At 37.4% G+C, this 11,956-nt stretch overlaps 1 protein-coding gene across 4 annotated transcripts in view; it reads left to right on the forward strand.

Moving 5' to 3' along the window:
* Positions 1-11,956, forward strand: part of LOC139133522 (uncharacterized) — a 205,799-nt gene that overhangs the window by 83,251 nt on the left and 110,592 nt on the right. For all 4 annotated transcript variants that reach the window (XM_070700175.1, XM_070700174.1, XM_070700177.1 and 1 more), the window contains 16 exons: positions 13-170; positions 668-757; positions 1,255-1,387; positions 1,954-2,266; positions 2,691-2,752; positions 2,868-3,031; positions 3,783-4,002; positions 4,487-4,799; positions 5,141-5,202; positions 5,768-5,931; positions 6,653-6,739; positions 7,077-7,209; positions 7,903-8,215; positions 8,706-8,767; positions 9,207-9,370; positions 11,553-11,772. In XM_070700175.1, coding sequence (XP_070556276.1) covers positions 13-170; positions 668-757; positions 1,255-1,387; positions 1,954-2,266; positions 2,691-2,752; positions 2,868-3,031; positions 3,783-4,002; positions 4,487-4,799; positions 5,141-5,202; positions 5,768-5,931; positions 6,653-6,739; positions 7,077-7,209; positions 7,903-8,215; positions 8,706-8,767; positions 9,207-9,370; positions 11,553-11,772 — 2,658 coding nt within the window. The remainder of the gene's footprint in view (positions 1-12; positions 171-667; positions 758-1,254; positions 1,388-1,953; positions 2,267-2,690; positions 2,753-2,867; positions 3,032-3,782; positions 4,003-4,486; positions 4,800-5,140; positions 5,203-5,767; positions 5,932-6,652; positions 6,740-7,076; positions 7,210-7,902; positions 8,216-8,705; positions 8,768-9,206; positions 9,371-11,552; positions 11,773-11,956) is intronic.

The following is an 11,956-nucleotide window of genomic DNA, read 5'->3' on the forward strand; positions in this document are numbered from 1 at the left end:
TTTGTTGCCAAGGTGATGGCTGGCAGCTGTGGATAGAGACTGCCAATGACTCCAAGCCGCCGCGTGGTGCTGTGGCCTACATCACGGTCTACGGACAGAAGAATAAGTCAGACCGCATACCACTATCAGGACCCGACTCTTTTGAACCTGGAAAGACTGACAAGTTTGATGTAAGCAGTGTCTCTATTGAGTGTAAAATATCTGTGACTGCTCAGCTTGAAGAGCCTAAAATTTTCTTGTCAAGCCAGATCTCCAACAGCCAAACCTGATGTAGCTTCTTTGAAAGTTATAACAAACATTTTACTCAGTTTAACTTTTCAATAAAAGAGAAGTACGTCATATTTCATGAACAGGATTTATAATATACCAGAAACTATAGAAAGAAATGCTAGAGTATGTTGGCTGCCAGTATGTTAGCAGTATCCTTACATGTGGCATTGCCAAGCTGGCTAATTCTAAGATTTTCTGCTAATTGCAACGTTTTGTCTTACATGTAAGGAATCGCCAGCCGTGAGATTCATAAACGTTTGGGGTTTTTACGACAGAGAAACTGACAAATGCAGCTGCTAATTAATGTATAAAAGTGAATTGTTCCCGTAGTTTTAGTCTGTTTCAATGAATGTCATTGCCATACATTGTGCATAATTATTTTATTGGTTTCTTGCAGATCAACTTTGAGAGCAAACTTGGTGAACTCTACAAAGTGAGGGTAGAGCATGATGACAAGGACAAGTGGCAAGGATGGCATGTCCATGAGGTAAAATACCCACACTAACTCTAATATTATATATGTGTTGTCTCTAGAATCTGCTTTTCTCCTTCAATCTGACTGTTGTTATGTTTTGAAATGTCAAACTGAAATAATTCCATTGCACTTCTCAAATGGTTTCATAACACATACATGTAACTTGTGATTTGACGACATTTCCAGATTAAAATATTCAATGAAGTTCACATGACACTGTCCACTTCTGTCAATACTTTTGATTTGAATAGCTCATCAGTAATTGCATTGTATCAGCTCAAATGTATAGCCATGTTCAAGTTGACATTAGTGCTCAAGTTAGCAGGGCAATATTTTCATGCAAAAAGTATAGGAGAAATGTAATGTCACCGAGCGGTAAATTTCATAAAATGGAAGAAAACATGAAGCTTGTAAGCAAAACCTTTTGGGAATGGGGTACGTTTCCTGCAAATGATTACAGTGAAACATATTCTAACAAATAGATTTTGATGAATTTTTTCCTGGCACAGGTAAGAATGCACGACAACAAAACTAACGATGACTATGCATACACAGTGGACAGATGGCTGTCACGCAATGAGGATGATTTGGATATCGTCAGAGAAATACCACTTGTCAGAGATGGCATAGATCCACTCCCTGGTGAGTATTGCTGCACCTCCATGAGCTACCATGTGTACAGTAGATGCTCAGTGTGTTCATACATAAACCGCAAAGCACTGGTGCAGTCATGTTCATTTTTCATAACATTATTGGGCAAAAGTGCTCAAGAACAGGGTTGTACAGTGACAAAGTATGCATCATCTGATTCTTGAAATGTCTGCAGATGTACTCATGTTGTTTCATACTTAAACTGCATATTGTTGTAAGCATTTTGTTTTTATGGTCAAATTCTGTTGAGGGACAGATGTTCGGCTCTTGAATTTTTACTGTGCTGTTCTGGTATAACACTTATTGGGACTCGTTTTGAAGCTGTTGGAGTAAATGAAGCTTTTACCATCTTATTTTTGTTAGCATCAAAAATGTAGTATTTCCTTGTCGAGTTAACGCAGGGATGGCAGCCATTTTGAATTTCAAATGTCAGTAAAGTGTGGGCAAATTGTTTGGGTAGTACCAAAATTTGTATGATGACCCCTAATCTTTACTTTAATCTTTTGATCAAATTAAAAGTGGAAATTTTGACATTTGCTTACTGCGGTCATTCACAGTTCTGAAATACTACATTGAAGTCTTCACTGGAAGCATTGAGAAAGCCGACACCAGTGCCAACGTCTACATGACAATCTTTGGAAAGAAGGGAGACTCCGGAAAGAGAACGCTTTACAAGTCCAAGAACCATGAGGAAAAATTCCAGCGAGAGCAGAAAGACATCTTTGAAATTGAGGCAGTTCATCTGATGGATTTGAAAAAGATCGTCATTGGACATGACGGTAAAGTGGCCGGAAAAGGATGGTTTTTGTCCAAAGTGATCATCAAGGAATCAGAAGATGCAGAGAAGGAATTCTACTTCCCGTGTTTCAAGTAAGTATATATTTCAAGCAGTGATGTTTGCCACATAGTACATATCATATAAGGATTTTTATGCTTAATCTTACTGAGTCTTCAGAAAATGAACCGAAAAAAGTTATAGAATAAACACTAGTACTGAAACTGAAATTTGCTGTTAACTGATTGCCAACTAACAAAATATACACAGTCATGGAACAGAAGGGAAAGGCCCAGTCATGAAACCATTACACTCCAATTTGTCCACAGCGCCCTCTAGTGGACTTATTGAAAATAATTGGGATGTATTGAATTCTACCAAGGAAAGGATGTAGTATTTTGTTTTGCATGCAAAGATTGATATTATCTCAGGTACACTGAGAAGAATTTGCAAGACTATAATTATCCTGAAACAGGAGAGACATTTGACAGTGACCATTCCATTTGATTCGGTTTACAGGTGGCTAGATGCTGAACAGGATGATAAGAAAATTGAAAGAGAAATCAAAGTCGGAAAACCAGGTGAGAATATTTGTTTTTCTCTGTAAAGTCAACTTATCTAGAATTTGAAATAGAAATTTATCAGTACCTGCAAGTTTTCCTTCATCATAACATTTTATTTTTCCTTTGTTTGTAGAAAATGAATGGACAGTCTGGATCAACACAGCTGATGATTCCAAATCTCGCAATGATGTCCCAGCTCACATGGTTGTCTATGGTTCCAAGGGAAAGAGTGATCCTATACCTCTAGGCAATGCGAGATTGAACACAATCAATCCAGGAACTGTGGATGAATTTGAGGTGAGAATAACTAATTGGTTGTTAAAGTGTTAAAATACTGAACCGTTGATAAATTTAAGGTCAGTGGAACTTTCTGTTCTGTCTTCAAAGTATCAGAAACGACACTATGTTCTATGGTTGATAAATTTGAGGCGAAAATAACTTGTAGTTCTGTAGTCAGTATTGAAATATTAAAATGACACTGAAACTTGTATAAATCTGAGTTTAGAGGAATTTTCTGTTCTGTAGTCAAAGTATCAGAAATCACTTAAAGTTGAATGGTTGATGAATTTGACATGAAAATAACGTGTCATTTTGTTGCTAAAAAGTTCAAGTAAATATTGTTGAACCATCCCTTAATTCAAGCTGTGAAACTGTTGTTAAATAATGTCAATCCTCTGGATATGTTGAACTTTGTTTATCTCGGCTCAAGATACTTCCAAATATACCAAAAGTTCAAGTTCAGAAAATTATAACATAAATGAATTATATCATGTATTTATTTTGACATTTCAAATTTAGACTGCAGTCAACCAAGTCAAGTTACTTGCATAAGATAAATGTTGTAAAACATATGATGTGAATAGCAAGATGGGATTTGTTTGTCGTTAGTCTCATGTACTCGAAAAACTCTGTTTGGTAAACAAAATGATGGGTTGATTCATTGACAAGTGCAAATGTTCCAGAGATTTCAAACTTGTTACTTAAAATTCCAAACACTGGCCAATGCAATGTAAAAGGTTATACATCATTCTGTCTACACATCCACCAGATAAACACCGGTAAAGTCGGTGAGATTTACAAGATCAGGATAGGCTATGAAGACGATAAGAAGTGGGAGGGATGGCACTTGAGAGAAGTCAAGATGAGAGACAGATACAGCCATGAAGAGTTGGTGTTTGACTTTGACCGATGGATGTCAAGGACTGAAGATGATTTGGACATCGTCAGGGAATTGCCAGCGGAACGGGCAGGCAAAGACACACTACCAGGTCAGTACTGGCATGACTTTAGTGTTTGTTTTCCTTCTTTTCTCCACAAAAAATTGCAGCAGCCATCAAATATTGAAATTTCAAATGTCAAAAATGGAATTTTCACATTGTTGACTTAGCTTGCTGTGGTACTGTGCTCCTTATTTAGCATCAGGTTAAATTTATTGCATTTCACCGTGCCAAGTTCACTGTTAGAATAAAAGTCATAGGTTTTGTCCATGTACACAATTTAATGATTACACAAACATGAAAAATGATAGATTCATGAGCAAACAAAATATAAATAATTGTACTAAAGTTTGACTGCATATTTTTTCAATAATTAGCAGTAATAATTAATAGGGAAGTAAATTGTCACAAATCCAACAAAATAAAGGACACAAGAACGGATATTTATTGTTCATTGTTTAATCTTGTGGAAATGACATAAAGAATTGGCACCCCGATTTTCAGATAACATTTCTGTTAAATTTTCCTCCACCAGTACTAAAATACTACGTACAAGTCTACACTGATGAAGACGAGAAGGCCAGTACTGATGCCAAAATTTACATGGAAATTCACGGAGAGAGGGGAGACACAGGTCGCAGAGTTCTCTACAAATCCAAAAACAACGAGGAGAAATTCCAGAAGGGTCAGTTGGACATCTTTGAAATCGAAGCCGTCCATCTTGGTCAGTTGAAGAAAGTTATAATCGGCCATGATAAGAATATTGCTGGACAGGGCTGGCAGCTGGACAAAGTTGTTATCAAGGAATCGGAAGAAGCTGAGAAGGAATGGTTCTTCCCATGCAAGAGGTATGTACAGTATTCAAAGTCAAATTATTGGTGTATGGAAAATGCAATGTATGAGACTTACCTTTGATCATCAGGGATTAATATTCAGTGAGCTGCATCTCAACTTATGTAGAAAACACACTCTCTACCAAAATGTGTTGTTATTTTTTATGAAGCAGGTTTTGCATAGGAAAGTTTCATTATGATTACTGTATGCTCCAATGTGACCTCATCATCCTTCAACAGGATTAAATTGTTATTAGTGCAATATTTTATCAAAAAAAGTAATATTTATGCCATCAGAATTCAGTGCGTCTCATCTGTGATTAATGCTAATCGATGATTCCTACTTTAATCTTCAGGTGGCTTGATGCTGGCAGAGATGATAACAAGATAGAAAGAACATTGAAACCCTCATCACCAGGTAAGACTGAGATTTTTGGCAAAAAAATCTGAAATCTGACGAAAAGTTGATAGAAGAAGGCAGAAATTGTGGCGGTTCATCTTGAATTTTACCCAATTTCCTTCTAAATTCATTAAACTTCAACATCAAACAAAGTAGAATATATCAAAGCTCGGTGATGAAACATGTAATATGCGTTGCATTGCCTTGGGAGTATCCTTTTCAGTAATAAAAATATTATTATGAATCAATCCATAAAGTGCAGTAGGATTTTATTTCACCTTACTTTTTCATTTTTGGAAAATGAACTATTTTTTACCATTCACTGTAATATATGTAGGTTTATGTAGTAAGCTATGAATTTAAGACTGTCAATATTGCTGTTGAAATATCTGCTCCACCCCCCACCCCCCATTCCAATACTAGTATATTTGTATGACAAAGTGAATGTTTTTTGTATTTTCCATTTCGAATTTGAGGAAATGAAATATACAATACGGAAAATAATCTCAGTCAATGTCAGATGACACATGGCTCCCACATTTAAGACACAAGCAGTTCATAACACAAATGTTTTATCTTAAAGACGGTGAATGGACGTTGTGGATCACCACGGCAGAAGACTCCAAACCACGCAATGAAAGCTCAGTTCACCTGGTTGTCTATGGCAACAAAGATAAGACAGAACCCATCCCACTTGGTGCTGGAAAACCAGAGTACTTTGAACCTAATACCACCAATGAAATTGATGTATGTTGTTTGTTTCTAACTGTGATGTCATTTTGCAATGTACATTTAGAGTTACTTGGTCAATACAAATTTGCATATATCCATATATGTTAAAAGAGGCATGTCAGCCATGTTTATTTGAAGGATGTCAGTAACGCAACACTATTTCGATGGTTGAATTTTTTCTGCATGACAATCTCCAAGTCAACAATTTACTGCTATAGGTACAAATGACTGAATAAGTATAATTTGTTTTGCAAGCAGAGACCTCATTTGGTACGTGCGTCCGGGGTCCCAGAATTTTACACTTCCAGAATCTGAACACTTCACTTCACATCCGGATTAAGTAGTGTTGAAACACTACAGTGCACTAATAATACAACAAAGTCTTTCTGAACAGGATACAAAAAATCTGCCAAAATGACCAAGGTGCAGAGTAACACTGGGATGTAACAAAAATCAGAAAAATCAGTCTTCCAATAATTTAGAGCTATAAGTTCACTTCAACTTTTGAGAAAGATAATGTAGTTCAAAAATGTTGGTATCCAGAAACCAAAATTATCTGCAAAGTACCGAAATTTGCTTAGTCTATTATGTCTTATGTGTGCACAGGCAACACAAGGAATTAAAAAAAGGCAATATAAATCCTTTCTGCATATAAGTTTCAAAATTATGGTAAATGAAGTTAATTGTAATTAAAACTTTTGAAAGTGTAGTTAATTTCCTCTTTTGTAACTCACAGATCAATGTTGGTAGCATCGGTAAAATCTACAAGATCAGAATTGGACATGATCACGGTGACAGCTGGGTGGGATGGCATCTAGATCAGGTACGTATCACTAAAAATCTTTGCAGTCACCCAATTTCTAATTTTATTTTGTCTCACAACCCTAAAACACCAAAAATCTCTATTTCCAAATACACCAGTCTCAAACAAAATCTTCTGTAATGTACTGAAGCAAACTTTGCACTCCATAATGTACTTGGCTTCACCTTGTACATTTTTTTTCATCCATTAAGGGCCTGGAGGGGGTATATTATTGCCTAACTACAGTGTATATACAATGATGGTAGTTGTAGTAAATTACTGTTGTAACATCTTCAAATTTTCTGGTTGCACATACTTCTATGATGATCAATAAAGCGCGATGTGATCAACATTTCAGGTGAAAATGAAAGAGAGAAAATCCAAGGAGGAATTGGTCTTCAGTTTTGACAGATGGATGTCAAAAACTGAAGATGATCTTGACGTTGTCAGAGAGTTGCCAGTCATCAGAGATGGTGAAGATCCTCTGCCAGGTGAGAACAAATTACTGGAATGACAAAGATTTACAAAAATTGAAAATTTTAGAACTTCCTTTGTCTTTGAATCAGTACATCTTTTGTATTTCCAAGCACGTAAGATGTGTCTCAGATTTGACTCTGTCATTTTGTAAATCTCTTGAAAGCAATAATACCGTCCATGTTTGCATATTTGGCTACGGTTTTTAAAATAACCGTGATCAAATTATGTGAATTTGCATTTAGCAATAATGATTAATTTTCAATAGATTTACACACCTTAAGGTAGAATGCACCAAATTATTACTGTTACAGTTCTTTACTGATCTACCGCTTGTGGGGCCTCATTTATAGTAATAAAATGTTTCACAATCTTAGTTTTTTTGAAAATTGAAAATTTTATTTTTCCTTATAGAGTTAACACAAGGATGGCGACCATTTTGAATTTTAAATATCGGCAAATGTCAGCTAATTTGTTTCTCATGTACCAAAATTTGCATGGTGACCCCTAATTTTTATTGTTGATTTGGTAATAGAATGGTTGAAAGTTTCATCGAGGGAAGCTATAGCACAAGTTTAAGTCTTTCACTTTCGAGACGCATACTACCCCAACATACCATGAATACAGTGTACATAAATAAACTGTTATGTAGAACTTTGAGCTTAGCAGAAAAATCAGAAATTGAAACTCTTCTCCATTTCTGTTGACAGTGATGAAGTACATTGTACAAGTGTACACTGGTATGGAAGAGAATGCAGAGACGGAGGCAACTTGCCATCTGTGTATCTATGGTGAGAGAGGAGACACCGGCAACAGAGTTCTCTTCAAATCCAAGACCAATGACAACAAATTCCAGAAGGGTCAGAAAGACATCTTTGAGATTGAAGCTGTTCATCTAGGCGACTTGAAGAAAGTTGTCGTTGGACATGATGGCAAGAAAGCAGGGGAGGGTTGGTTTGTTGAGAAGGTGTTGATCAAGGAATCTGAAGACACAGATAAGGGGTGGTACTTCCCATGTGACAGGTTTGTAGAATGCTTATTCGCATATTGATTTGCATTTTGTTTGCATAAGAATGCCTCATTATCATGCACAATTCTCAACTGGTCCTACTGGATTCCAACGTCCAAGTAGGGGACAGTAAGTCTTCAGTCAGTTGTGTTAGGCATGGACTTGAATAAGAGTGCTCTATTTTTTGTACAGATTTTTTTTGCAAGTGACTGTATAGATACAAATGTACTAGACAGATAGTTCAACAAAGTATAAAAGTTTCAAAACCACGTAAAGTACAGATGTGAAAACTGAGAGGTCAGTATATAATTAAAATATCCGTTTCACTGTCATTTTACTGTCATTATATGTTTTACTTCACTCACAAAACCTCAAGGGCCTAAAGAAATTTGCCTATCCTTTAGACCCAAGCGGAATATCAAAATTAAGAATAAGCAGAAGAATTTGTCTTGAAAATTACTGCAATAAATTAACTGCCAAATTTATTATTCCTTTACAATTCAGATGGCTTGATGTTGGTAAAGATGACAGGAAAATTGAAAGAGAACTCAAACCGTCAATACCAGGTAGGTTGACTTTGCTAGACTTGTCTCACCCGATGGCAGGGTAGCTGTACAAGAACAGGATGAAATCAACTTCTATTCAGTCAGAATGATTGTAACAATTTAGCTCTGCTATTGAGCCATTCTTTGTAAGGTTTGAGATTTGGCCGAGCGGTTTTGACTGTGATGTCTTCACTTGATGACTGGGTGCCGTGCATTGTTAGTTCAAATATGATCGAAAATCTACTGAATTGTACAATATTCAAAATGATGTAACAACTGTGTCCAGATGTTTGTACATTTTCCAAGTAAAATATTTATGGAAAAATGGTAATTTGTGATTCCCGGAATATGAGTTTAAGATGTTTGACAGCATTTGAAAACGTTCAAAATAGAATACTTTGTGCAATTTTCCTTCATTTCAAACAAATATTAACACACTGTGTTCCTGTATTACCCACAGATAATGAATGGACATTGTGGATCACAACAGCAGAAGACTCCAAACCACGCAATGAAAACTCAGTTCACCTGGTTGTCTATGGCGAAAAAGATAAGACAGAACCCATCCGGCTTGGTGTTGGAAAACCAGAGTACTTTGAACCTAATACCACTGATGAAATGGATGTAAGTATGGTATACAATTTGTGATTCTGATCAATGAAACTCCAGAAAATTTCATGGTGGTCAATTTGGCAAAAATCAGTGAATAGAAGCTGTATGGGCTTTAACCTTTTTTGATGTCCTGTATCAATATAGATATATCTTGAAATTTTCTTGAGTCAGCCCAGTATCAATATATGTCACATTAAAGGTCTGGTGAAATGGTCCCGTTCGTGTGACTGAATATCTTCCAGGGGGTCAATACTATTACACTCGCAACAGAATTGCAACCTAAAAGTACGCGCAAGTGTTAATTTTTTTGATATTTCTATGCGCGGCTTTCATGGGGTCATTTTGCGACACTCAGGTCACGCCCATAGCGGGGATAATGGTTGGCCGTCTGTGACGTCACTGGTGTGTTCATTTACATCGAATAGCGGTCCAACGCCGCCTTATCTCTGCCCGGTATCCGCTAACAAAACACTGTTCGCGCTGCCCATTTGCCACGTTCGCCAATGCGAATCGAAATCCGAAGTGGCCAAAAAAAAATCGATCCTAATTCGCCACAGCGGCGAAACTGAATTTTGTTTAAAAAATATGGTAAAATAAAGAAAAAACGTGGGTTTTTTAGTCTTTTGTTTAATCTGCGCTTCTCTCTCGGCGATATGCAAAAACTGTGTCTACTTCTGTATTATTGCGTTCTTTCCGTCGTACGTATTTGCAATCGTGCCAAGTCTCGCGAGAGATTTGACGTCATTTAGTCTAGTGTACAGCATGCATAAATGGCTCTCGTGAGAATTGAAACTAAGACACACGCAATCGAGCCCTCGACATAAATTTGACGTCATTTTGTCTAGTGTACAGCGGGCATAGGAACGCTCGCTCGCGAGAATTGAAACTTTTGCTATACATAGCAGACATACGCATGTTAATCGAGGCAACAAAGTTCGGTGTTGCAGTTGATTTACATTGCGGTCTAGATGTTCTGTGTTGTGGATTTTCATCACGGTCTTCAACATTCCATGTTGCGGTCGATTTGCATCGCGGTCCTCACGGTCCGGTATTCTTCGTTGTTCTTCAATTTAATTGCCGTCCCAACGACGCGTTCCATGTTGCTGTCGATTTGTATCAAGGAGGACTCTACCTCCATGATTGGTATCGCGATCTCTACGTTCCGTGTTGTTGTTCGTTTTAATGGTAGCCTCAACATTCAGTGTTGCTGTTCATGCAGCTAATTTGCATCGTGGTCTCAACCTTCCGTGTTGTGGTTGTACTTGTAGTGCATTTTAATCACGGTCCCATTTACGTTTTAAGTTACTGTCGATTTGCATTGCGGTCTCGACGTTCCGTGTTGTAGACAAGTGCATTTTAATGGCAGTCACATCGTTCAGTGTTGGTGTTCATGCTGTTGATTTGCATTGCGGTCCCAACCTTCTGTGTAGCGAGTAGCGAGGCAGGCTCAGCCGAGGGACCGTGGCCGATCGTACGAACCAGCAGAGACAAGCTCATCCTATGGTTCAAACACTCAACACTTGACGGGAACTTAAAATAATTTACAGTTGAGCCGTTCATGTTCTTGCCGCTGTCACAGCCACCAAAAGAACAACGTTCTCCCATAGTGAATGAGGACACTATCCTGATCATGTAAGCGGAAACCCTAGAAGTTACCCCCGTAGGGAGCTTACGGAGGTGTGAAATACTTTAGTTCCCGTTATGAGATACGGCGTCGGGCAAACTTCGGAAAGCCGAAAAAAGTCGACTGGAGAGGTTCGGGGGACACGCCCACATTGCATTTTTCTTTTGCCATATTTCAAAATCACGCGCGATAAACGAAAAAAGAAATGAACGTAACTGTTTTATAGACCATCAACTGTATTTCTGTGATTTTGCAACATGGGCATTTCACCAGACCTTTAAATATTTAAGGGATCAAAAAAGATGGTTTAATCATTGGGATGTCAAATTTGATGTCAGATTGCATTAAAAAGAAGAAATATTTGTTGATGGCTCCCTTGTTGTCATATGGGTATGATAATTGGAGCTAATATGATAGGTGGAAAATTGAGTGTATGCATGTGTGTATACACTATGTATGTTTCTCATCTTCTAAACACTCAACGTACATTGTTGTTTATATGCAAACAAATGAAAATGCAACAACATATCTAATTTATTACTCTGTTTCATAATGATATTATCCATTCAGATTGATGTTGGTAAGATTGGCAAAATCTACAAGATCAGAATCGGCCACGACCACGGCGACTCATGGGACGGATGGCATCTGGACCAGGTCAAAATGAAAGCCAGGAAATCTGGCGAAATCCTGGAATACAAGTTTGACCGCTGGATGTCAAGGGATGACGACGACTTGGAAATCGTCAGGGAGTTGCCAGCAATCAGAGAAGGGGAAGATGTTCTGCCAGGTATGCAATGATTCTCCTAGTCAGCAGTTTTGAACATGCTTTGAATTTTGAATCAGATTATTTCATTGTTTGATGTTTTTTTTGTGTCAAAAATATTATATTTACCGTGAAATGGAATGTCGTTTCTCATGTGTTGTACACTGGATGCACCATTCACAATTTGTCGTGATTTTCAAATTTTAGT

The sequence above is a fragment of the Ptychodera flava genome, chromosome 5 (assembly GCF_041260155.1).
Source record: "Ptychodera flava strain L36383 chromosome 5, AS_Pfla_20210202, whole genome shotgun sequence".
Taxonomy (NCBI): domain Eukaryota; kingdom Metazoa; phylum Hemichordata; class Enteropneusta; family Ptychoderidae; genus Ptychodera; species Ptychodera flava.